The 26,194-nt window shown below is 29.7% G+C and overlaps 13 protein-coding genes across 13 annotated transcripts; 7 read left to right on the top strand and 6 right to left on the bottom strand.

Moving 5' to 3' along the window:
- Positions 1 to 19: 19 nt before the first annotated feature.
- Positions 20 to 2,977, top strand: SND1 (Snd1p; the record flags this gene model as incomplete). Its single annotated transcript, XM_046080948.1, has 1 exon — positions 20 to 2,977. The coding sequence occupies one exon, from the start codon at positions 20 to 22 to the stop codon at positions 2,975 to 2,977; it is 2,958 nt and encodes a 985-aa protein (XP_045935978.1).
- Positions 2,978 to 3,648: 671 nt separating this feature from the next.
- SCDLUD_001860 (PRELI/slowmo family protein) lies at positions 3,649 to 4,224 on the top strand (the record flags this gene model as incomplete). Its single annotated transcript, XM_046080949.1, has 1 exon — positions 3,649 to 4,224. One exon carries the CDS (start codon positions 3,649 to 3,651, stop codon positions 4,222 to 4,224), a length of 576 nt encoding a protein of 191 aa, XP_045935977.1.
- A 1,062-nt stretch (positions 4,225 to 5,286) lies between these two features.
- On the top strand, positions 5,287 to 6,528 carry ATC1 (Atc1p; the record flags this gene model as incomplete). Its single annotated transcript, XM_046076886.1, has 1 exon — positions 5,287 to 6,528. One exon carries the CDS (start codon positions 5,287 to 5,289, stop codon positions 6,526 to 6,528), a length of 1,242 nt encoding a protein of 413 aa, XP_045935976.1.
- Positions 6,529 to 7,135: 607 nt separating this feature from the next.
- On the bottom strand, positions 7,136 to 7,588 carry RPS31 (ubiquitin-40S ribosomal protein eS31 RPS31 fusion protein; the record flags this gene model as incomplete). Its single annotated transcript, XM_046080950.1, has 1 exon — positions 7,136 to 7,588. One exon carries the CDS (start codon positions 7,586 to 7,588, stop codon positions 7,136 to 7,138), a length of 453 nt encoding a protein of 150 aa, XP_045935975.1.
- Positions 7,589 to 8,066: 478 nt separating this feature from the next.
- Positions 8,067 to 8,666, bottom strand: PLP1 (Plp1p; the record flags this gene model as incomplete). Its single annotated transcript, XM_046080951.1, has 1 exon — positions 8,067 to 8,666. The coding sequence occupies one exon, from the start codon at positions 8,664 to 8,666 to the stop codon at positions 8,067 to 8,069; it is 600 nt and encodes a 199-aa protein (XP_045935974.1).
- A 388-nt stretch (positions 8,667 to 9,054) lies between these two features.
- Positions 9,055 to 11,670, top strand: SEC10 (exocyst subunit SEC10; the record flags this gene model as incomplete). The annotated part of the gene is made up of 1 exon (XM_046080952.1): positions 9,055 to 11,670. One exon carries the CDS (start codon positions 9,055 to 9,057, stop codon positions 11,668 to 11,670), a length of 2,616 nt encoding a protein of 871 aa, XP_045935973.1.
- A 305-nt stretch (positions 11,671 to 11,975) lies between these two features.
- On the bottom strand, positions 11,976 to 13,502 carry CDC1 (putative lipid phosphatase CDC1; the record flags this gene model as incomplete). The annotated part of the gene is made up of 1 exon (XM_046080953.1): positions 11,976 to 13,502. The coding sequence occupies one exon, from the start codon at positions 13,500 to 13,502 to the stop codon at positions 11,976 to 11,978; it is 1,527 nt and encodes a 508-aa protein (XP_045935972.1).
- An 816-nt stretch (positions 13,503 to 14,318) lies between these two features.
- SAS4 (Sas4p) lies at positions 14,319 to 15,518 on the top strand (the record flags this gene model as incomplete). The annotated part of the gene is made up of 1 exon (XM_046080954.1): positions 14,319 to 15,518. The coding sequence occupies one exon, from the start codon at positions 14,319 to 14,321 to the stop codon at positions 15,516 to 15,518; it is 1,200 nt and encodes a 399-aa protein (XP_045935971.1).
- A 105-nt stretch (positions 15,519 to 15,623) lies between these two features.
- On the bottom strand, positions 15,624 to 20,126 carry SCC2 (cohesin-loading factor complex subunit SCC2; the record flags this gene model as incomplete). The annotated part of the gene is made up of 1 exon (XM_046080955.1): positions 15,624 to 20,126. The coding sequence occupies one exon, from the start codon at positions 20,124 to 20,126 to the stop codon at positions 15,624 to 15,626; it is 4,503 nt and encodes a 1,500-aa protein (XP_045935970.1).
- A 379-nt stretch (positions 20,127 to 20,505) lies between these two features.
- PUS5 (pseudouridine synthase PUS5) lies at positions 20,506 to 21,276 on the top strand (the record flags this gene model as incomplete). The annotated part of the gene is made up of 1 exon (XM_046081383.1): positions 20,506 to 21,276. The coding sequence occupies one exon, from the start codon at positions 20,506 to 20,508 to the stop codon at positions 21,274 to 21,276; it is 771 nt and encodes a 256-aa protein (XP_045935969.1).
- Positions 21,241 to 22,434, bottom strand: NVJ3 (Nvj3p; the record flags this gene model as incomplete). Its single annotated transcript, XM_046080956.1, has 1 exon — positions 21,241 to 22,434. One exon carries the CDS (start codon positions 22,432 to 22,434, stop codon positions 21,241 to 21,243), a length of 1,194 nt encoding a protein of 397 aa, XP_045935968.1.
- Positions 22,435 to 23,148: 714 nt separating this feature from the next.
- On the bottom strand, positions 23,149 to 23,670 carry SCDLUD_001850 (CybS family protein; the record flags this gene model as incomplete). The annotated part of the gene is made up of 1 exon (XM_046081550.1): positions 23,149 to 23,670. One exon carries the CDS (start codon positions 23,668 to 23,670, stop codon positions 23,149 to 23,151), a length of 522 nt encoding a protein of 173 aa, XP_045935967.1.
- Positions 23,671 to 24,567: 897 nt separating this feature from the next.
- On the top strand, positions 24,568 to 25,944 carry MAS1 (mitochondrial processing peptidase; the record flags this gene model as incomplete). Its single annotated transcript, XM_046080957.1, has 1 exon — positions 24,568 to 25,944. The coding sequence occupies one exon, from the start codon at positions 24,568 to 24,570 to the stop codon at positions 25,942 to 25,944; it is 1,377 nt and encodes a 458-aa protein (XP_045935966.1).
- Between the last annotated feature and the right edge of the window lie 250 nt (positions 25,945 to 26,194).

The raw sequence follows: 26,194 nt of genomic DNA, 5'->3' as shown, positions 1-26,194 counted from the left end.
ACATCAGTACTAAACAATTATGGATATTAATAAAGTACGATTACAAAAATTAAATAATCTATTTCTATTGACATACTATAATCATCCTATAAAAAAGAATAATCTATGTATCTCAAAACAAAACCCCACTTTAAATGCTTATGATGATGATTACATAGAAACAAAAGAAATAGATATTTACATTGATATACCCACTATAGATTATTATAACGATGAGATTACACACAATAAAATTATGAAATTTAACAAAAAATTTAAAGTACACACTTTAAAAGACTTAATTTTTAACAAGTTTGAAATAGGTGACCAAGAGGCTAACAGTGACAATAGCTCAATAGCAAAAATATACAAACTTTCTATTCGGTCTAGTGGTTCATTGAGGTACGTGGGAACAATAAAATATATTGTAGAGGAATGTTACAATAGATTACTACAAAAAATAAAGACAAAGAACGATTTAAAGCAAAAAATCGAATTACATGTAAGCATACAAGTCACTCCAACTAGCTTAAGATGGTTTAGCACATTTCTTAAGGCAGAGTTACTACATGGGAGTAAGACTAATGATAAAAATCAATATTTGAATTGTTTTATTGATTTTCCATTGGTTGAAAATTCTATTATGATGGATAAGGTAGCAAAACCTACCCCTTTTAAAGACTATTATTTAAAATTGAGCAGTTTATTTCAGCACCACGAGCATGATTCTAATATGGACATGTCTTTAATCTCTAAAAGATGGGACATTTGCGTGATTGTCATTACAAATAGTGCCGGTATCAAAGCCTTATTAACTATGCTATCTGATGGACCCTTAGATAGTTTTTTAACTGAAGATTCACTGGTTAATATCACAGGAAATAAAAACAATCAATCCACCAAGGATAACTGCTCACGTTACCATCAAAAAACAAGGGGAAGACTAATAAATGAGAGAAAAAGGGAGATGGATTCGGTTTCACCCTTAGGACGTAGGGGTTCTTCGGAACAAGAAGAGAATAAGGATGAATATTATGAACCGGAGGAGGAAAAGGAACAAGAACAAAACACAACAGGCTCCCAAAGCAGAGTAGTACGGCAAGATAAGGAGGGAAGAGAGCAAAATACACTGTTCTCTGAAGATATACCAAAATTAAGGAGAGATTCGTCATCTTTATTGTCTTTTCAAGATATTTCGTCAAACAAGGACAAATCTATCCGTGTTATACCCTCTAATACATCAATCAAATCATTGAATTATGCTAGTATTCAAGACGGTATAAGAAGAAGGGGCTATGAAGGAGGATCTGTTGGCAGTGTTACTAACAATCTAAACAAAGAAGAACCGTCTGATGCTGTTAATAGTCTATCGGATCAAGATACTTATGAAGATGATTATGAGGAAGAGGAGGATAATGAAGATGAGGATAATGATCTTGGTATAATATTGCATATTCCTACATATTCTCAAAGAGTACAGAACAGGGAGCTGCCCACAGGCGTTGCTGACAAATTGCAAAAATACTCGTTTTCCAATAAACCAGAGATAAAAGTGGAGGATAAAATTAAATCTGATATACCAGCCCCTGAACAGAAACAATCAGCAAATAATGACGACAAGTATTATTCTGAGGAGAACATGGAAGATGCAATGTGTTCAACTAAAGAAAATTCCCACCAAATAACAGGAAGTTATTATTCGAATATTTATAGGCATGATGGTGAATTTGATAGATACAATAGAAATAATAACAATAATAACTATTATTACCATAGAAATAATTCAAGTAATGGGAGTAATAATAGTATGAACAGTTTATTGTTAAGTACGGCCATTAGAAAGATTAATGCTCGTTCAAGAAGAAACACATTATTAAAGAAAAGCGATAATATTGTCGCTACTCCTGTTCCACTCAACGGTAACCCCAATAATAACAACGCTGAGCCAGGAATTATTGCTAATTCTATGGTAAATAGTCCTAAATTTAATTATAGTAATAATAGTGGCGGAACGAATAGAAATTCTGCGTTGAATAATATTCATAATAATAGTACTATGATTGATGATTCCTTGATTCCCCCAGAATTTTATTCTAGAATTTCATCGCCTGCTTCAAGCAGAGATAATTCAGATATATCTTTAGCTTCTGCTTTATTTAACAATAACAATAATAATACAAATGGTAATACCGTAAATAATGGCAATAATAATAATAATAATAATAATAATAATAATATGAGATTTGATTCGTTTTCTGAGTTAGTAGGTGGGTTAGGAACGAATAATACCAATACTATAAGTAATTATGTTCCACCGGAGATTTTTACAAAGTATCTAACCACAGGTGATCCACAGCATATTTTATCTTCTACAGCCAGTAATACAAATAAAAATATAAACAACAACACAACCGTATTTAATGCTAAGTTGATCAATAAATCATTTGCAGAGTTTAATAAAGATTCAAAAAATGTTTCAACTAGTTTAAATTTAGATAATGGTATTGAGGAGTCTCAATTTTTTAGGTTAGGATTCAAGAAAAGGAATGAACTGGATGATACCACTGCTAGCACTAGTACTATTGCTGATGATAAGGAGGATCTTAAAAGTGATTACACCACCAGTAGTACGACATCTACGTTACACAAACCAAATTTAACGGGATTAGATATATATGGGGGAAGTGATAATAACGATAATAGCACGTCCAATGCCAGCGCCAATGTTACTACTTGGGATTATGCCGGTAATGAATATTCGGAAGATGAAGATCATATTAAAAACGGTAACGGTTTAGACTATAGTCACAATGATATGAATTATTCTGATAGTACTATTTATAATAACAAAAGCTTATCTGGTGAAGATATAAAGGATCAGGCTCAAGACAAAGATAATATCGGGGCTTATAAAAAACCTGCATTTACTTTGGATTTATATGGAGATGATGATAAAGATAATGCAGATGTATGGTTCCTTGGGGGTAATAAAAAATAATGAAATCTTTTCTATATACGTATATATGTATTTTTCACGGATTCCTCGGACTTGAGGGTGTGTATGACATGTATTTTTTTTTTTTTTATTTTTTTTTATTTTTCAAGAAAAACGTTCGCAATAGCTTCGAATCTAAGACATTCATATTCTTTAAATATCGGTTCCGAAACTCGGAAATTTAAAAGAGGATGGGTTAAATTGTGCGTGCTTTAACAGTTAAAATTGTCACATAAAATTTACTAGTGAATATTTCACATGCATTGGCCCAACTCCCTTACCCCCTCCCGCCGTTTTAACTTTTGTTCCATTTTTAAATTTAAGATAAGCAAGCAAAAGTTTAAGCCGATGCGGGGGAAAAACCCAATAAAAAGCGAATAATGAAATAACGAAAAAATAATGAAAAGGGGAAAAAGAAAAAGGAAAAGAAAAGAAAAAGAAAAAGAAAACAAAAAAAAATGCAAATATTTTTCATATATAAATCAAATCATGAAAATACAAACATACTAATTTTAACGTTAATTTTAGAATACATATATAAATATATTTCTTTTATTCAATTTCAAAATACATATCCAAAAAAAAAAAAAAAAAAAAAAAAAAAAAAAAAAAATTGAGTTTTGCTTTTATTTTTCATTTATCGGCACAAATATAATATTACACACATACACAAAATGAAGCTTTTTAATAATTCATGCGAATTCCCATATTCTTGGGATAAAGTGACTAGTGCCAATTGGCGTAAATATCCAAATGAAATGTCCACCCATGTTAAGGCTGTGGATGTTCTTCAAAGAAAAATAAATGAAGATGGAACCAAGTTAATAAGCGAGAGATTAATTACAGTCAAACAAGGTGTTCCTCAGTGGGTCATGATGTTAGTGGGCTCCGATAACACCTCATATATTCGTGAGATCTCCGTAGTGGATTTAAATACCAAAACATTAACTATGGAAAGTTCTAATTTGACTGGTTGTAACATTTTGAAAGTATTCGAAACAGTTAGATATTCTCCACATCCACAGGATCCTTTAAATAAAACTCTGTTCGAACAAGAAGCCCAGATTACCGCTTATTTTACGTTTTCTAAGATGTGTGCAAAGATTGAAGATTGGTCCGTTCAAAGATTTCATGATAATGCAATGAAGGGAAGAAAAGGTTTTGAAGGTGTGCTAAACTTATTATTTAATAATGGCGATTACCAAAAACAACATCAGCCACAACAACAACAACAACAACAACTTTTGTAATTAATGTTGTCGTCCAAAAAAGAGAAAATTATGTATATATTCATTTCTGTTGATCTTATATTTATTACCAAGCTTTTTTTTTAATGAGAAAATTTTATTTTCTATTTATTTTAGAAAATAAAGAAATGTGTATATTTTCATTAAAAAGGTAGGTGCTTTTTGTGAAAGGAAAAAAAGGAAATTGAAGGAGTGGAAAGTCTGAGTTAATGATTTAATGAAAGCATTTTTTTTTTTTTTTTCCATCATTGTTATTTATTCTGTTTTATTAATTTTGATTTTAATTTTATTGTATTCGATTTAGTTTGTTATCATATTACACTTCATTTACTATACAAGTGCTGTGGTGTCTGTATAAAATGTGTATGGTATTCATTTTTTATTTTTAGTTTGATAAAAACACAGCATGTATATAATCATTATTTATATATCTAATCGCACATTCTGCTTTTACTAGCCATGATATACTTTTTTTTTTTACGATTTACTTTCTGAGCAATTTAACAGAAACTCTTAGGCATTTAGTTTACGTTATTAAGTTCTTTTTTGTTTTGGCCTTTAATAACAAGCAGAGCGTAGCTTGATTATTTTCGGTTCGATTTTCTGATCGTTTCTTTTTATTTTCAACAACATAAAAATAAGAATTGATTTTTCTTTTTCTTTTTCTTTTTCTTTTTCTTTTTCCTTTTCTGTGTATATTTTTTTTTTCCTGTTTTAACGAAAAAAAAAAAAAAAAAAAAAAAAAAAGAAAAAAAAAGAAAAGAAAAGAAAAGGAAAAAAAAAAAAAAAAAAAAAAACTTACTATAGCTGAATTTTGTTGTAGACCTTTATATATATATATTTTTTTTTTTTTATGGCAACAAATGCTAGCGTTACCTGCTGTCCCTCATTACTAATTTTTAACTTGTGTTAATTTTTAGTACCTAAAGGATCGTGTATTTCTACAAATTCTAAATTCACTAATCCAATCCTTTAACTAGAACATAAATATATAATTGTATTTTATATTGAAGGAAGAAAAAAGACAAAGGAAGAAAAAAAAAAAAAAAAAGTAGAACTAAGCAAATGATGAGCAGTAATTTACAAGATCATGATAATAGTCCTGCTGCCAATATATCTGCTGCTGATCAGCTAGAACTAACTTTGCATACACTTTTAACACAGGAGAATATGTTACTAGATGAGCAAGATAATAATGATACTAGCATCGGTGATAATTCTAATATAAATAATATCAATGAACAAGTTGCTGTTAAAAAGACGAGAGGCAGGAAAAGGAAATTACATGTTAATGCTACTACCACTATTGGTAATGATAACAATAATAATAACCTCGACAAGAATAATAAGACAAAACTCCTCAAAAAAGATACAAGTAAAGATTCTTTTGTTAATGGAAAAACAATTGATTTTATCATGGAAGGCATTGATTTAGACAAAATTATAGGAGAGCTGCACCCGCACAATGATGATGATAATAATAATAATAATAATAATAATAATAATAATAATAATAATGTTAACACAGGGACTAATAACAATAATATTAATCCTAGTGATTCCCATTTGGATTTTAATTTAGATTCGGTAGATTTTTTTTCAACAGTTAAGGAACATTTTCATCAAGACATAGATAAGAATACTACTAATAATGAAGTCATCGAAATAGCGAATAGTAATAATGGCATAATTGCAAACGTCAATAATGAAAATGTTTATCAGGCATTATCACCCCCAAATTCTTCAACGAACTCACCACCCATTATTGATTCAAAAAACTCAAGCAATAAAAAAAGGCAACTGCTCACAAGAATTGATAATAAAACAAAAAAGTCTGTTGCAAACCCGGTAAATAAAAGAAAAAGCATAGATATTGGTAAAATAACGAAGCCAAGGAAACCTTATACAAAACGATCGATATCAAAAAAGAATAAAAACGATACAGATTCGCTATCATCAAATAATATTAATATCACAGTTGACAAAGGCGTAAATACTGATCCATTTGTTGGAATTAGTCCAGAGGAATTATCCAATAAGGCTACTCTAGAACAGGTTTCTACATTGAAACAAAGGATGGTAGAAACACATTCTTTGTTGTTGAATTATAATTTATTGAAAAATAATTATATACAGTCGTGTATACAGTTAAAAAAATCCATTTTAAAATTGCAAAAAAGTGAAATTAATAGAGCATTTTTGGCTAGTGAAAATAAGGATTTGAAGTTAGAAATAAAACTACTAAAGGAACAATTAAATGAGAAAAAAGAACAACAACCCGTTATTAATGGTACTAGCGAAATATAACAATGATTTATCTAATATTCTGCATTGCTTGGTTGGATGGGGAGGGTTTTAATTTTATAATACCAACAAAAATATGATAACATATTTGGTACAAACTTTGCTTCTCATTCCTTTGATTACCCATTACCCTTTTTTCTTCTTCTTCTTTTCCCCGCTTTCTAACGGATTCCACTTTCCCTTTTTAATCTAATATATTTAACATTTCTACAAAGGTATGTAAGTATAATGCATTTAAAAAATCACAATAAATTATTAATTTTCTGTAATTCATACAACCATCAACTGGAAGGACGTCATGTTATTCAATTATATTTTTTGTTAGAATGATTTTATCTTACCTGATTTGTAGCTGACTCCAAATTCTTAAATAGAGGATCAATATACCTAATAAAAAAAAAACATTCTCCTTAAAGTCGAAAAAAAAAAAGAAAAGAAAAGAAAAGAAAAAATTCAAAAAAAAAACTTAGGGTTATTGTTTATATCTTAAATTACACAATAACACATAACTCAATATAAACTACAATATATAATTATATAAAAAAAAGTAAAAAGAAAAGCTTATGCGCCCTTCCAAATCCTTTCATTGTTATTAAATTAACATATTCCCCTAGTTAGAAGCAGTAAAAGTAGCGTGACACTTACCACAATATTGTCTGTCCTTATGGTTGGCCAAGAAAATACCAGCACCACAGATTGGACACTCTCTTCTCAATTTGGTAACCTTTCCGTCATCATCGACCTTGAAGTATTTCAAAATAGCCAACTTAACCTTCTTGTGCTTGTGTCTGATCTTCTTTGGAGTGGTGTAAACCTTCTTCTTTCTCTTTTTACCACCACCTCTTAATCTCAAAACTAAATGCAAAGTAGATTCTTTTTGGATGTTGTAGTCACTTAAAGTTCTACCATCTTCCAATTGTTTACCAGCAAAAATCAATCTTTGTTGATCTGGTGGAATACCTTCCTTGTCTTGGATCTTAGCCTTAACATTGTCAATAGTGTCAGAAGATTCGACTTCCAAGGTAATAGTCTTACCTGTTAAAGTTTTAACGAAAATTTGCATCCTTGTCGGCAACTGTTTTAGTACAGGAGTATTGCTTCTTTCAAGAATTAAAAGTTATTGATTTCAGTTTTGAACTGGAAAAGAAAAAGAGAATAATTAGGTTTAAAGATCAAATTCAATTAAAAGCGTGAAACTAACATTAAATACACCATCGAAAAAATTACTAATGGATAGTAAGACTATAAATGTATTTATATATCTGAAAAATGAAATGAGAAAGAGAAGATTAAAAAAAAAAATGAAAAAAAAAAAAAAAAAAAAAAAAAAAAAAAAAAAATTATATGCTTTACCCTTTAACATCCGTGCACCACATATTTAAAACAGCCGAAAAAGGACAAATTTATCATTTTTGCACCTAGTTTTTAAAAACATTTGTGAAAATAGGAAAATTAAAAAAAAAAAAAAAAAAAAAACTGATTCTGGAAGGTACAGGTTATTTTACAAGAAAAAACCCTATGTTGTCATAAAACAAAAACATTCAAAGCCCTAATTTCTTCTCTAACGCTTCCAAAGGAATTTTCTGACTAATATTTCCGGTAAAATCATTACTAACAAAATATTTCTCCAAACCATTAAACCCTACCAAAGTGTTAACAAGTTTGCCGTTCCTATAAGTCATCACTAAGGGTAACTCTTTAATTTGTAGTTTTTTATTTAAAAATGGTGTATTCCCTACGCTTATCTTTAAAAATCTATAATCCAGATATCTTTTGGATAGTTGGTTTAAATAGTTGTTCATTATAATACAGTTTTTAAAATCGGGTAAGTAGAAATTTACTATGCATTTGGGCTCCTCTACAAGCAAATCCATTAACTGCTTTTCTAAGGTTATTTCCATTAGTTGGCCATGCCCTTTACTTAATTGGTCGTCTATTCTTTTTTTCTTTTGATAAAATTCTTGAATTCTTTGTTCTCTATAGGAATCGTAAAATTGGCTATCTATATCGTCTTCTATTTCTTGCAACAGTTCATCAATGTCCTGATCTGATCCACTATTTTCATCATTATTGTTATCTTCTACTTCCAAATCTTTTTTACTTGTTTCTCTTACTCTATAATCTTTTAGTATATTATTCATTACAAAATATTTATATACAATATTGGTATCCAATAAACTTTTGATTTGATCGATGGTTGTCTTTTTCGCAACCTTTAAACATAAAAAAAGGTATTATTGTGTGGGCTTGCAGAAAAAAAAAAAAAAAAAAAAAATATACCTACGTATCAAGGAGACTAAAGCACATGTGGTGTAAAACTTCAAAAAAAAAATATTAAATTGGCTTTCGTTTTTCTTTTATTTATTTATTTATTTGTTTATTTTTTTCCTTTTTTTTTTTTTTTTTTTTTTTTTGTTTTTGTTTTTGAAAGTTTTGCATATTTTGCTCAAATAAAGGGTACTGTTACAAATACTTACCACTGTTCCTCAAACACTGCCACAAGTAGACACGTATATAATAATTATAGTCATGAACTCTTTATATGAATTGGATCCTAAATGGAAAAAATTGTTGGTTTTAGATAATTTCCTTGGTGGGTTAACGGTACAGGAATTTGTTCAAGAACTATGTAAGGATCAGGAACTTAACAATACCAAAAATAAAGACATCAATATTATCAATGGTGTTTCTTCACCAACCAATAATGATACCGACAATATTACTAATAATGATAACGGTAATATGAATAGTAACAATAATTCTAATGATATTAATGATACCAACAACATTACAAGTATTGAAACAGCTGAACAATTGAAAAATTTGGATCCTAAACCGTATATTAGAACTTTAGAATCAACATTAAAGGAATTGCAAAATTTACATGTTGAATGCACTGGTAAACGATCTTTTTTGGAGTCCCAGGTGTATCAAGCTGAGATAGAACATTCTAAAAATGTATTGGAAATCATCCCTGAATTCAGCCATCTAACCAACCAATTTGAGGATTTGGACCATGACTTAACAAATGTCAATCATACTATAGCACCCTTAAGTTTTAAAATGGAGAAAAGCATCCGTTCTAAAACAAGCTACGTGGAATCAGTAGCGCTCTTGAAATATTATCAAGATTTCTATGAAAATGGGGAATCTAAAGCATTAATTTCAGGGTTTGCTGATTCTGCTAGTTGGAAAGTTAAAGCCAAAGTTGCTGTTACCGTTAAAAATTTACTAGTTATCACTCAGAAGGTGGAAACTAAAACTTTACCAAAAACCATTACTACTACAAAGGCAATTCAAAAATATGCACAGGATATTGAAAATAGTTTATTGGACGATTTTAATAAGTCATATAGAGAGAAAAATTATGGTAAATTAAAGGAGATTGCCTTAGTTTTAAACTATTACAATAGTGGAGAAAATGTTATTCATAGTTTTATCAACCAACATCCATTTTTCATAGACGCTACTAAATTAAAATATGTCGACGAAAATACAGGTAACATGAGTGAAGAGTTTAGGAATAAACTAGAAAATCCTGATATCCATACTACATTCTATCATGAAGAAGTTGTCAATCTTCTTGATGTGATTATAACTACTATTGGAGAAGAATCCAAAATTATTAAAGAAGTTTTTGAGGACAAAGTTACAAAAGTGATGCAATTGTTTATACAGAGAATATTTGCGCAAATATTAGACCCTAAGGTGGAAAGCCTATTGACTGTCTCTATGTCCCTATCCAATTTGGCATATGTCAGAATGTTACATGGGCTACATTCCCTATTTGCACAATTCATCAAAGATTTGCAAGATTTCTTTAGTACTGAATACGATGGTGCTTTTTCCTCTGTTAATGGTACTTTGGAAACATGTTATCAAGATCTCTTTGCCAAGCATCTTTTAGATCGGGCAAAATATTTTGATTTTGAAAGAAGAAGTTTAGAAGGAACTTTAATGAACAAAGCTTCCATTTATAATATGGAACATGAACAGGATATTCAACAAAGATATTTATACGATCATTTGAATTCCAATGTTTCTAAATTAGAAATAATGGATACTATAAGTTCTTCTCTAACAGCGAAAAAATTTCAACAGCTTAATACAAGCTTCAACACATTTATTAAATCACATTTAGATAAAGTAAATATAGACAAAAATGTTAGTTTATCTTCTACTAATGTCGCTGCTGCTGCTACTAACGAACCATCTGTTAATAAGAAGATGGATGCTACCAGCAATTTTAAGTTATCTTTGGTTGATTCTATGCTAAGGTCCTGTGTTGAATCATTAGCTAGAGTTATGGAATTGGTGGCTCAGAAATCTAGTGAATATAGTTATGAAATAGTGGAGGTTTCATTAATGGGTATAGTTAGTTCATATATTGAATCTGGGTTAGAGGTGGCTTATTCTAGTTTGGTTAAGCTTGATACACCTGAATCTATCGATAGCACACCGTTTAATTATATTTGTAAATCCACAGAAATGTTAAGTTTAATATCTGCCTCAATCAAAACAATTATTTTACCTCTATTAAGCAATACCCCAACAATTAAAAAAAAGGTTATTGACTTGACAAATGCGTATTTAAAACGTTGTGAATTGATGACAAATGCAATTTTATTAAAAGCAGTACAAATCTCCTCTGACAAATTTGCTACTTCATTAGCCAAGCAGAAGAAAAAAGACTACTTATTGAAAGAAATGCAGGATCAAGATACTCAACCGGTAGTAGAAATTGTTTATTATTTGGACCATATAAACAAGGTCACGTCGCAATTTCTGAAAGGAGACAATTTATCGAACTTTTTATACAAAATAGGTCATAATTTGTACAAAGCTTTATTGGAGCATTATAAGAAATTTCAAGTTAATTCTATTGGTAGTTTAGTCTTAACCAAAGATATTATTGGATATCAAACAGCTATTGAAAAATGGGGTAATTTTCACTTAAATGAGGAATTTTCTACTTTGAGAGAATTAGCCAATTTATTTTCTGTTCAACCGGAATTATTAGAGTCATTGACGAAAGAGGGTCATTTAGCTAATGTTAATAGAGAAATCATTGGCATTTATATTTCAAACAGAGACGATTTTAATAATAATGGTATATTAAGTAGGCTAAAATCAAACTTGAGATGAGATTTCTATTGCTTTTTTTTTTTTTTTCCTTTTTTTTTTTTTTTTTTTTTAATAATAATTGTTACTATGTACGTTGTAAGAACTATTATTTATAGCAATATCAAATATGAATACACTAATAAACAATTATAAACAAAAGTTAAACTATAATACAATAAAACAAGTTAACTTTTAAAACAATGATAAACGGCGGTGCATGTAGAATGGAAAAAAAATTATAAAAATATAATAAAAAAATATAATGAAAAATATAATGAAAGATATACTGAAAAATAAAAAAAAAAAGGTTCCGAAGGGGGAATGTTCTACCTGCTAAAATAATACCACAACATTAACAAGATAATACCAGTTAATATAGTGGAATTTGAAAGAAAAGTCATAAAACTTTTATTTTCATCAACTTTGAATGAATATAAGGCATCACGATAACCACAAATAAATGGATTTTTTTTACTGTTGTTATTAAAAGTAGGCAAAATAGACTCTTTTCTATTTGATTTGATCAAATTTCTATTATAAAACCTTGGTGCAAAACATATCAAAATAACATAAAATAATGTTAATAAAGCAGCTATTGCATAACAAAATAATGGCTTGTACGGATCAGGTAAATAACAAACAAAGTTCTCGTAGGTCTTTGTCTCCTTGGTAACATATGAATATAGTGGATTGTACAAGGATAATAAGTGTACTGCTGGTTTTTTAATGCCCATATTCATAGCAGAAGATTTAGTGGTGATTTCTTCTGCACTGTGAATAGCCTTTTCATTTTTATATGATACCTCAAATTCATGTGTTACATGACAATAATCATGGTCATCTCCTGAAAATATTAATTTAGGATCAACTTTACTTAAAACTACTGAAGAACGCTGCTGATCTATAACGGTTTGATACTGATCACCTTTCATCATGGGAAATAGTTTCGTCGATTCTCTTTCAAATCCACACGTTTGAGTATCAGGTATACGATATAACGGAACATGTGTTAATAATATCCTAGGAAAAGCACTCTGAGTTCTGTAGGATTCCACTCTATCCAAAAAATCATAAACTTTTTGGGAAATATGTGGAATTTTGGAGTCTGACATTGAAATAGTGTCAACAAGTACAAATGTATGATTCCCCAAATCCATAATGGAAGATGTTTCGCCAAAATAAGTTTCAAATCTATTGTAACTACTTTCCACAACTGTATCACCAAAGCCTATGTCGTGGTTTCCTGGCAATGAGGCAACGAATTTATGATCCCTTTTTTTGGGGAAAATTCTGTTAAATCTTTCGAATTCTTCAATCCACGTTTTATCGTCCCAATATCTACCACCATCAAATAGGTCTCCCAAAAACATAGACGCATCAGGATTCAAATCTTTTTGAATATATCTCCAGTTCTTTTTGTGATAGCTATCCAAAATTAAACGAGTAATGCGGTTAATTAACCAATGTCTATCTGGATAGGAATGGTTATCCATTATTTGCGGGTCACCAAACAATGCAACCCTATAAGGAATCGTTCCTGTTGTGTCATCCCATGCCTCCCAGTTATTCCAAGCGCATTGGTTGATTGTGGATTTAACTAAATATCTTTCCATATAAAATAATAATACAGTCCAACAGATACTAATACAAAATATATGCCTCCAATAAATTTTTCTTAGACCAGTAATTGTTCGTTGTTTTAGTCTTTCCTGTTTCTTTAAAGTAAGAAAACTATCGGCTGGTTTGGAGTCTGTATAGAATGATGGAAAATCTTTTTCATTATTAATCCCAGATGTTTTTCCGTTATTGTTTTGATCAGTCGCACTTCTATTGTTGTTGCCACGGTGTAGCATAGTCCAAAGTAAATATCTGCTGAAGGGAGGAGGGGGGAGGGGAATATATTTTTTTTTTCTGTTTTTTTTTTTTTTATATATTTTAAGTGGAAAATACGTAAATAATTATAGTAAGGTAGGTTAAATATGGTATTGAATATTAAATTTAAATCATAAAGGTCCTTCTGTAGTCAATGGAACCAATAACTATTTAAAACTATGCGTACGTTTATTAAGTTTTTTATTAATCTATTTGTATTTGACCCCACTTGTTATTTTAAATGGACGAATACTCAATACACAATACTTAAAATAACTGAAACTTTGTATTAGATACTCCTTTGTTTCTGATTTTATATACCGCAAGTGATACAATAAGCGTTTTGTTACAATCATTTTAAAAGAAAACAAATTAATTCATAAAAAAAAAAAATATATACATAAACATATGAATGTTTAACCTAATTTTGAGTAGAAAACGTGTAGTTGTATATTGAATTCCCGATTTTATTAAAAAAAAAAAAAAAAAAAAAGAAAAAAAAAAATATATATATATATATATATAATTACTTAATATGGCTTATCCGTATCTTTGCATTTATCGCTTTCGGACGTGGTGATCATATTATATATATATTTTTTTTGTTCAATGTAATGCGTGATTATATGTATAATGTACATCAAATATATTTTATTACTATTGAATGTGCAATTTTATATACAACTGGTAAAATGGAAAATATGGTTTTGCCTTAATGGTTTATTTATCCAAACTTAAATTAAATAAATAGCCTAAAAAGCATTATTGTTTTTTTAACAATAAAATAAAAATAAAAAATGACTGAGAATGATAGTCTACTTCACAAAAAAATATTAACAAATGACAAAGAATTTACCTCTAAACCAAAGGATAATAAAACCAATGCAACTGATACTGTTAATTTTTCAGCTGATTCGAATAATATTCAACAAAATGATAAAGAATTGTGTCACTTAGCTCATAAAGATGAAAACAATATTCAAATTTTGGTTGCAAGAAAAAAGAGAAATGGAAGGGGAAAAGGGAATTACAAGAAAAATGCAATTAAGAAAGAACTTACTAAGGAAATCTCTCAAGATTACACATATTTAGATACTCAAATGGTTAAAGAACACAAAATTGAACCCAGCAACTCATCTAAAAAAGAAAACAATGGTAATACTTCTAATGATAACAACAGAGATAACAATAATCCCAATGAATTCTTTATTTTTGATTATGATTCAAAGGAGTTAAAACCGACCACAATAATAAAAATACTCTTTATCTCCAAAAATAAAATTGTCCCATTTCCAACTGATCTCATAAACAAAATAAAAACATTAGAAAATATGAAAATGACAATTACGCATACCTATTTAAAGGAGAAATGTAATACAAAGGGCATTGATCCCTTATACGATGAAAGATTTCATCTTTTCCATAATTCTTTAATGAAAACAGAAAAAAAAATGTTACATAAAGATAAAGTAAATGCTCAAGAATTAGTTGAAAAACTTCAGGATATTTTAGACACATTGAATTTAGAGGTATGGAGGGAATATATACCGTCAATAACTTTAATGAAAGATCCAAACGATGAAGAAGAATTGGAAACAAAAAGAACGCTTACAATAAAAGCAATTGAACGACTAATGGAGGTCTCTGCAGATGTTAAAAAAAGAACTAAAATTTTGAAAATAAGACAGGGCTATGAATCTTTTATTCGTATAACAAAATTCATTAATCCAGAGGACACTTTTATCTACAACCAATTTGAAGATAAAGATTTTATATATGGCTATTCTTCTTCATCCGATGAAGAAGAAGATGGTTTAAAAACAGCTAACGAAATTAGGAAACATCGTAGAGCAAAACTGGCAACTAAATTTTCTAAGCCAACAATAGTTATAGATGGTCAATATTTTAAGATAGTGGCGGAACCGTTTAATAAACCGAAGCGTATAGTAACGTTTCCGATTGAAACCCAGTCAAGAGTTTATAATCCTGAGGATTAACCATGTTCATATACGTGGATATGAAAAATGCCTTAAATCTTCCCCCTCCTCCTCCTCCTCTTTTTTTTTTCTTTTTTTTTTTCCTTTTTTTTTTTCTTTTCTCTCCTAATCTCGGTCTATAAATGATCCATTAGAAAAATACATTTGAGCAATTCTATCCCTATCCTTTTCTGGGTCTAAATTATAGCATATTTCCGCAAAGTTTAACCCTGCATCTTTTTCATGGTTAGTTATTGATACTTCTTTTAAAGTGGATTTATTATCCCCACTAACTAACTCTACGAAATCTTTGTCTAAGGAAAACTTTCTATACAACTCCCTATTCAAGTTTTCCAGAATATTAACTGCCATAACCAACTTAAAAGACTTATCGGAGTCGTTGTTATCATTTTCATGCAAGATGCAGTGATAGGATGAAGCACTATTACCTATGATGTTTGTAAACTCATAAACGGTGTATATGTCAGGAAATTTCAAGTGTAGAATATTCTTTGCTAAAAATAATAGCCCATTATAATTTGTTATTTCTTTATCTTTATTTAAAGCAAATGTTTTTGTAAAAACTTTCTTCACAATTGTTAAAAATTTGTTTATGTTTCTTTTATTGTTACACAATAAGTTTTGTAAGTCCAAAAACAAATATTCTTCAACAACCGGAAGCTTTTCTTTATTATAGACAACTGCAGTAGTAAATCCCTTATTCAAACCACTGTATACCATAGATTCGTGTTTCTCTACCAAACGCTTTACTGTGTGTTCTGCTATTTTCTTAATCTTTTTGCTGGGACACGTCAATAATGAAATTAAAATATAAATATACGCTGAAGGATTGACATATTCATATTTATCGATCATATCTAAAAACTTAACTGCTGGGTAGCAAATGTCAAAATTTTTAAGTAAACACATTTTCAAAATGGCAGCCAAATATCTAGTTACCAATGCAGAGCATATGCCATCGTTAAATGTTTCAAGTTTGTTATTAGATAAAACTTTCTCCTTAAGTTCTAAGCTCGACGAATTCGTCCCATTAACACCAGCATTTTGGATGGTCTTCCACTCTTGAGCAGTAAAAAAAGTATAAAGACACTCAATTACAATGATCTTAACATCAGTTGCATCAGAATTGAAAACTTCATCAAAAACTTTTAAAACAGGGTCTGAATTAAATAGCTTAGGATGGGAGGAACACAAACCCACCAAGTTTTTAATAGCAATCTTCTTAATGGTGGATAAGATTTGAGGACCAGTGAAAACTAGCAAACACTTGGTTACGTACGCATAAATGCTTTCTCTAGTTTTTAAAGTTGGAAAATTTTCAGCAGTATTTTTAAAATCACAATATCTAGCAAATCCAGTCGACATATATAATAGTCTTTGCAATTTACCATCCACTGTGATTTTTTCTGGATGAAGGACACCAAGTTTAATGTATTCGCTAAAGTGATTCAAACATGAAGAGCAAGCCTTTGTTATTCTCATATAATCTCTTTTTTGAGTCGCAACGCTCCAAGCCAAAGGAATTGCCTCGTCGAGCTCTTTAGAAGTCATCTTAGTTAAATTAGATAAAAGAAATGTTTCTAGATCAAACAAAAATTTGGGTCTAAATGTAGATAGTTTTTTTAAAGCAGAGTTAAAAATTCTCAGAGTGTTTAAACGAATTTCAATGTTGTCAGTTGTAGATAGAAACGGATACAAGGCAAAAAGTTGTTCCCTAGTGACAAATGAACCTGAAGACGATGATATCATAGAAAGTAATAAAAGTAGATTATCTTCCATAATGCTGTATTTTTTTTGAAGGTCTTCCGATTCTGCTTGTTGAATATCAATAAGTTCAGAAATTATCACCTCAGTTAACCTTTTAATAGATTCATTAATGCATTTATTTTCATTTGGTTTGTGACTTTCTGCGTTCAAAACATAGAAATGTAAAAAAAAATCAAATAATTCCTTACACTTTTCAGAGCTAGTCAAAATATTACAGATAATGTTGATATTATATTTACATTTTTCCTCCTGAAGAACGTGGTTGTCATTCAAATCATCGATATCTAAAAAAATTTTCCTTAGTAAAAATTCTTTGCATTGCTCCACAATTATATCTTCTTCGTCTTCTGTTTTTCGCAAAATATAGCAAATAACAAAGGAAGCGATAGCAGGATCAGTGGTCTCATTAAATATTATTTTGTTCAAATTAAGCACACGTTTTCTAACAGACACACTATCATCGTTGTAAAGCCAGTTAATTTGACGATAGAATGAAGTGATGTTGATACTATTTTCAATAATATCCAAAATATTGCCCCTAACGGATGCTGATGGGTCCCTTAGCATTTTGTTGATTGTATCTTGAATCATTGGTAATTCAATCATATACTTATCCCTAGATATTAAGTTCGAAAAACATTTTATAGCCCCAGATCTCAATCTGATCTTAGCACTATCAATTAGTGATAGTAGTAATTTCAAGTACGGCTCATACAAGGTGACGAGACTCAAACATTGTAAAAGCTGTGTGTATGGTTTTAAATATTCTTCAGCATCTAACGCAATTTTATCTAACACAGGTTCCAAAGATTCTTGCAGATATTGCTTTATAGTGTTCGACCATTCCTGCGATTCTTCTTCTTTGAAATTATGAAGTTTCATTAAGGTATGTATTTCCATAGACCAGAAAAATTTTGACTTATCTGGGTTTGAAAGGAAAAATTTCCTAAATAATGAAAAGTTTTTAATAATAATAGGTATCTTTTGCGGGTAATTAAACAATGTAATTAAAGAAATATGCGAACCAATATCGTTGTGTTCTTGTGATTTAAGCCTGATATCTAATATCTTGGAGCCTATAATACTTAAAAGGCCCAATGCACTTGCCTCAATATTAACAGGATGATTTTCAGAAGGATTAAAAACATATAAACATTTCCGAAACAAATTTGTTGCCAGCCATTCACACACGGGGAAATCTGGACAAAATAAACTTTCCATTAAATCATTTGTGTATTGTTCTATGCATGGCTTAAGATCACCAATATTGTCAAAAACTTTTGCCAAAATTGCACTTGTAATCCTCTCTACCCACATATCTAAGTTGGATAACCATTCTTGTTCAGCTAATTCCAGTTCATGAAAAGCAGTCTGATCAAAGTTGACACCGTGTACCATACTAGGGCTTATAGATGAAGATTGTAATAAGCACATAATTGTGTAAGTGAAATGGGTAATATATATTGGGCCAGTGGATGAATTAACACATAATAACTTTTTCTGGGATCTAGTTGAGGGCAATGCATCTATATATGGAGTTATGTTGTCAATAATAAATTCTCTTTGGGTGGGGAAATTTTTAAATAGGCTGGTCAAAATATCTGAAGTTATGAATTTTATAGAATCCCAACAACTCTGTGATTTAGCACTGTTAGTTGTGAACTTTAAAATATAACTATTTTTTGAAAAAAGTTCTACAAATCCATAAACAATCTTGCTTATAATGGGTTCATCAAACTCGCAGCCCTTTTTCAGATAATCGTAGAAAGAAAGAAGGCTTAATTTAAAAAATGACAAATCTTCAAAAGTAGGGGAATAATCATCTTTCTCTAGTACATCTTTGATAAATTTTGCAAAACAATCTATAGGTCTGACGATGAAATCTTTTAAATACAATTTTTTATTACTTATGCCAAGTTGAAAACTCAAAAAAATAATAGTTGATGAAACAAAAGCTATATTGTTGTATTCCACAAAAGCAGAATTTCTCTCAATAACTTCTAGGTTGTTGGAACAAGTCAATAATATTTCGAATAAGTTATTTGTGCACTTTTCGGAAATCAAATTTTTATAAGCCTCGTTATTCAAAGCCTCAGATATTAACAACTTTAAATCATCCAAATATCCCATTGTTGTAATAACGTTGTCGTGATTGCTAAGTTTGATCCAAAAAGTTAAATTGTTAAAGTCTTTTTTGACGCAAATTTGGGATAGCTTTACAAACTTTTCAATAAACTGCGTTTTCAAACCTTCAACACTATTTGGCTTTTGAATATCGAAATCTATCTTAGAAATACTATCATTGGGTAAATTTTCACTTGAATTACTATGATGTTTTTTAGATGTTTCCACTTCCATTCCCATATCTTCTGTTTTATGTTTTTTGTTATTGGTTTCAGTGATAATAATGTTGGATACATTAGTTTCTTTTGTTTGTATAATTTGATCCAATTCCACAATATCCGTGATGGATCTCTTGGCTAAATCTGAAAGGCCATCAAATAAATCTACATTTTCCTCTTCCTCTTTCTCAATACCTGTTTTGGGTTCTAATTTTAAGTTTGGTTTTTTAAATTTTAAATTATTTTCATGCTCATTTAAAACATTGTTGACAGCTTCTAATTCAATTCTATGGGGATAGTGATTATATAAAAACTCAGGAGCAGGGTCCAATATGTCGTGACAAGAAGTCAATGAAAATACAGAATGTCTACTGGGGTCAATCAAATAAGGCAGTTCGCTTTTAGGAACCACATTAGTAAATGGTTGTTTGGTTAGAGCAGTTGATATTCGTTTAGGTATATTCTTATCATTTACTCCAGGGAAAGCTTCTTTGGACATATTAGATGGTCTGGATTGTCCTAATATATGTATATTTTTTTTCTTTATAAATGAATTCTGAAGAATAATTTCTCAATAATCTCAAGAGTAAACATTAAATTATTAGACAAAAAGTAAGATGGAACTCACGCTATAGAGTTATATAACATAAATTAGCCGCCAAAAAAAAAAGAAAAAAAAGAGAAAATTTTTATCCATATGCAAACATAACGGGGGAAGGGGAGAAAAAAAAAAAATTAGATCTACGCTCAATATTTTAGTCCAAATATAAAACAACATAAATAAAAACAAACGTACATAGTATTGATTGCTATTTTTTTTTTTTTTTACCTCTCTTTTTCCCTTTTCCTCTTTAGAAGCATATAGATATATTTTGCAAATGTGCAATACCCCAGCTATTCAAATCATAAAACTAAACAAGCATTACCTTATAGCAAACAAATGCGCTGGAATATTATGTCAACCTACCCTCAGCAGCAATACCACCAAAAAAAAAGAAAAGGTACTTTTAAATATATTAAAAGAACAATTGGCTCATAATAAATCAGGACTAGCAGCACACCTTAAAAATATCCATAGAATTGACAAAGTTGTTACAGGAGGTGTATTGTTTGCCACAAATAAAAATTCAGCACAAATGTTTTCTAGGTATTTAAGAAAAGGTGGTAACTGTGGATTTAAACTGAAAAGAAGATATTTAGCAATATTACAATCCCCAATTTTTATAAAAAATGATCCAGAACAAGGAATAATAAGTTTCAAGAATAAATCTACAGGTTCCTCCGCATCCCCGATGATTACACACTATAAAAAAATATCTAAAAACCTATATGCGTTTGAATTGTGCACAGGTCAAAAACATCAAATTAGAGTAACTTGTAAAACTAAATTGAGGTCCCCTATACTTAATGATATAAAATATGGTGCAAAGCCCATTAAAAATTTCAATGATGAAATAATTGCGCTACATTCCGCCATGATGAGGATTACTATTGGAAGAAATGAGCCAGAATCGACATTAATACCCATGCCCAAGTCTGAATATTATCCATTGTGGGAACCCTTTTTAAACACAACTACCGGCTATTTTCACGAATACATAAATAAAGTTTTGTTAGACGACTCCTGGGGTACAGTTCTCTTCGAATGAGGCGGCAATACAATCTAAAATTATATAAATATGGCCTTGTAAGTTTTCTGGGTCAGCAATAAACTCATCAACAATTTTATTGAGATCGTCTTGTTTGTTGATGCCTAATAAGGTGGTTAAATGATATTTATCTATAATCAAGCAAAGATTGTCCTTGCAAGTGGATTTCAATTTGTCCATATCGTATATAATATTTCCTGGTTTAAGTATAATATCGTCATGCGGGAAAAGTATGTGTCTAAGTTGAATTAGCCAATCATATATTGAAACTTTTTCCAAAACCTCTTGTTTCACTGAAGCGTACAAAATTTGGTCTATATTAGTGTATGTAATAATTATTTGTTGAATCCATTTATAAAATCCATAAACCAACGGCTTCTTCTCGGTTAAATTTAGTATTTTAATTAAGCTTACAAAGATGTGTCGCTGTAAAATTGAATGAACAGAACCTTTGTCAGGGGTAGTAATGGTAGTGTCATTCTCTTTAATTGAATTAAAAACGAACGCAATTGATTTCCAAATTTTTTGAAAAACATTTGGGCGTTGCTTATCAAGTTTTGGTCTATATTCTAATAACGTTAAAGATGCTAATAACTTGTTTAAAACAGGGAAAATAACATTAGGCTCTAAAATTGTTTTCAATAATTTAGTTAAAATAAAATCCTTAAATAAAGAATGTAGAAAAGTTTGTTCTAAGGATGATTCAACATTTTTCCTTAAATAATAATCAACCATTTTTAAATCATAATTGTTATGTTGAGTTTCCATGATGAAGGGAATATCATCCAAAAAAATCTTGATCCAATCCACTCTACAAGAACGATCATGAATATAATTGTATAATGGCTCAAAAAATTCAATATATAAACTTTGAATGAAATCTGTATTATTACTATTTATTTTTGTTTCATACCACGAGGAAATATAATTTTTCACAAAAAGGGACACCAAAGCATAATATGCTAATTTTGTTTTGTCAGTAATATCGTCACCTATGTCCAAACTCGGATTAATTGATTTAATTAAACTGACTAAATATTTTGGCGAGTCCTTGGAATATTTTGAAGAAAATAAAGCAGAATTGTTAATATATTTTCTTTTATTGTACCAATTGGAGGCTCTTGTGTTGTATATTATATTATGTGTAGTAGTATTCATTCAATGGATGGTTTTATTTATTATTTTCTTATGTTGTTTGGAAAGAAAATGACTAAGTGCAGTTTAAAAAAAAAAAAAAAAAAAAAAAAAAAAAAAAAAAAAAAACAGCTAGCATGGCGTATAATATATAAGCAGTAGTTTTTTTTTTTATCAGCTTATGCAAAGTTTGATCTCTAAATGTAATTAGGAAAAAAAAAAAAAAAAAAAAAAAAAAAAGAAAAAAAACACGGAGTCCCACTTGTTTAACATTACTATTTTCTATGCTAGCCATCGCTATACCAAATATATAGGAAACATAACAATTGTGTCTAATCAAAGACGCAACATTATTCCTATATGGTTACTTCTTTTAAAAAAAAAACATGGTTCCTATTGATAAGCAAATTGTATTATATATATTATAAAACAGTATAAATAAATAAATAACTAAATAAATAAATAACTAAATAAATAAATAAATAAGTAAATCTTATACAAACATATTTGATTTGCATAATTAATGATTTAAATTCTTCTTTTAGAGAACCAAAAAAGAAGAATAAAAAGGGAAGTTGGAGTCCTGAACAAAAAAAAAAAAAAAAAAATGAAATAACAAAATAGATAAACGTATGCTTTATATCATTTATTTTAGCAAATAAGTAATCATAAAATGTTAATTAGCGTTTAAAAAAAAAAAACATTTATCCCTTAAATGGCTAGCTAATATCTCGATATTCATTTCTTTTCCTCGGTTTTAGATTCTTCTTTCCAACAAGAAGTTAAAACACCGATGAGACCATTTTCTTTGGTTTCTAAATGATAGATACCGGCGATGGAAAATAAAGATCCCAAAGTCAACAAATACATGGCATAATTATGATTCTTACCGTAAACTCTCTTTGGAATATAATCAATGATACAGGATTGGAAACCAACATAACAATGGGCCAATAAAACAGAAGATAACAAAGTATCAGCGATAACTGGGATACCAGCACCAGAAGCTAATGGTAAACTGACTAATGGGATCAATGAAACGGCTAAAACTCTTTCAAAATCCCAGTGATAAGAACCATGAACTTTATCAACTGGTGGTGGAACAAAAGCCTCATTAACATCACCCTTAACACCACCTGGAGCTTGTGGTAAAGTGCTTAAGAATGGAATAGTCAAATTATTGGACTTAGTGGTATGGAACAAAGCTCTGTTTGTGGTGGATCTAAAAACTGGTCTCAATAGTGCGGGTCTGGTAAACATTTTTTTTTCACTTTATTTTATTGTATTTTCTTTGGTGGGGAATTACGTTATATTTTACTATTTTGTTTTCTACAAAGATTTGTTATTTGAAGAATAAAAAGAAAAAAGGAATTTAATATTTCATTTACAAAATATTCAATTTAATACTGGAGCATTAAATTTATTAAAAGGGAAAAGGTTATATTATAATGAGCCCAAGTAAAAATATAAATGAAAAATAAAAATAATTTATTAATGAAAATAATGCTACAAAAAAAAATTGGTTTAAAAAAAAAAAATGGTCTAAAGGATGTAGGATTTTTAATTGCAGCCAATATTAAATACAAACAAAAATGAAAAAAAAAAAAAAAAAAAAAAAAAAAATTTTATCGTATACAAATATAACAGTAATAGGCGATATAAATGGGGAAAAAAAAAAAAAAAATTTGTTCCTATTTTTCGGGGCCGATATGATTCGTTTAGTAACTGTTTAATATTAAGGATCTTTGGAGCTGTCGCTTTTCCTTTCTTTTTTTTTTAGACATTGTACAATAACAACACAGAACAAAATAATAATAATAAAAAAAAAAAAAAAAAAAAAAAAGGAAAAATCAAAATAATATATAAGTGTGTATTAAAACCATATAGTATGTTCCGAAGTCCGAAGTTGTCACTTGCTTCCTTTTATTTGCAACATCTTTGTTCGTAATAAATGATATATTGAATGGCAAATTTTTTTTTTCTTTAACTAAAAAATATCTGTGAATTCGGTCCTCTTAAAAAGTTATTATTGTTTAACTTGATGTGCCATCCACATTAAGATATTTGCTAATATTCCCCAAATTTATTTAAAAAAAAATCTAAAACAAGCTCCTATAAGATATAAAAATATCCAACCAGACAAATAAAATGTATAAAATGTTCCGTCCACAACTGCTTAGAAGATTAAGCACCCAAACAGCCGCATCTGCCTTGAGAACAAGAACTTCTACCTTACCAAATGGGTTAACTGTTGCTTCTGAAGTTTTGCCAAGCACTTCTACCGCGAGTGTTGGTATTTTCGTAGATGCAGGTTCAAGAGCCGACACAAATAAAAATAGTGGGACAGCTCATTTTTTAGAACATTTGGCCTTTAAAGGTACTAAAAATAGAACACAGACAGGTATTGAGTTGGAAATTGAAAATATCGGTTCTCATTTAAATGCCTACACTAGCCGAGAAAATACAGTTTACTATGCTAAATCTTTAAAGGAGGATATTCCAAAGGCCCTAGATATTTTAAGTGATATTTTAACCAGATCAGTTTTAGATCCAAACGCCATTGAAAGAGAAAGGGATGTAATTATTAGAGAAAGTGAAGAGGTTGATAAAATGTATGATGAAGTGGTATTTGACCATTTACACGAAATTGTTTTCAAAGGTCAACCTTTGGGCAGAACAATTTTGGGACCAATTAAAAATATTAAAACTATCCAAAGAGACGACTTGAAGGACTACATCCAAACAAATTATAAAGGTGATAGGATGGTATTAGTAGGAACTGGTGCAGTAGACCACGATAAATTAACAACATATGCTCAGAAATATTTTGGACATTTGCCTAAATCTGAAAATTCTGTTCCCTTAGGATCACCTCGTGATAAATTACCCGTTTTTTACGGTAGTGAGCGTAAATTAGAAGACCTGACTTTGCCTAACACACATATTGCCATTGCTGTAGAAGGTGTTTCTTGGTCTGCTGCTGATTATTTCACTGCATTGTGCACACAAGCTATTATTGGTAATTGGGATAGAGCCATGGGTGCTGGTACAAATTCACCATCACCTTTAGCTGTTGCAGCTGCATCTGGTAACTCTGCTTTAGCCAACTCTTATATGTCTTATTCCACTTCATATTGCGATACTGGTTTGTGGGGGATGTATATTGTCTTGGATTCTAACGAGCATAATGCCAAACTGATTATAGATGCAGTTTTGAAGGAATGGAAAAGAATCATATCTGGTAATGTATCTCAACAAGAAGTAGATAGAGCAAAGGCACAATTGAAAGCTAGTTTATTGCTAGCTTTGGATGGTAGTACCGCCATATTGGAAGATATCGGTAGACAAATGGTTACCACCGGTAAAAGATTATCACCTGAGGAAGTCTTCAATCAAGTGGACAAAATAACGAAGGATGATATTGTTACTTGGGCCAACTATAGATTAGTAAATAAGCCCATTTCAATGGTGTCTTATGGCAACGTTAAAACAGTTCCCTCTATTGAATACATGAAACAAGTTTTAAATACTTAGGTGATTGTATTTTTTATCATCATTGTTATTGCTAATACTTTCCGCTTGTTATTATTTCATATACTTATTCATTAGTTACATGTATATATAATTTTATAATTATATAAATCAAATTTTTATCATTGAGTACTCCAAATATTTTTTTTTTCTTAAAAAAAAAAAAAAAAAAAAAAAAAAAAAAAAAAAAAAAAAGATTCTATCGCCAGTTTTTGCAATCAAAAGAAGCTCCGTTCTAAACCTGATTCTGTCT

This window comes from Saccharomycodes ludwigii, chromosome II, assembly GCF_020623625.1.
Source record: "Saccharomycodes ludwigii strain NBRC 1722 chromosome II, whole genome shotgun sequence".
NCBI lineage: Eukaryota > Fungi > Ascomycota > Saccharomycetes > Saccharomycodales > Saccharomycodaceae > Saccharomycodes > Saccharomycodes ludwigii.
Note: the sequence above shows the minus strand (reverse complement) of the source record. Positions and strands in the feature narration are given on the sequence as shown.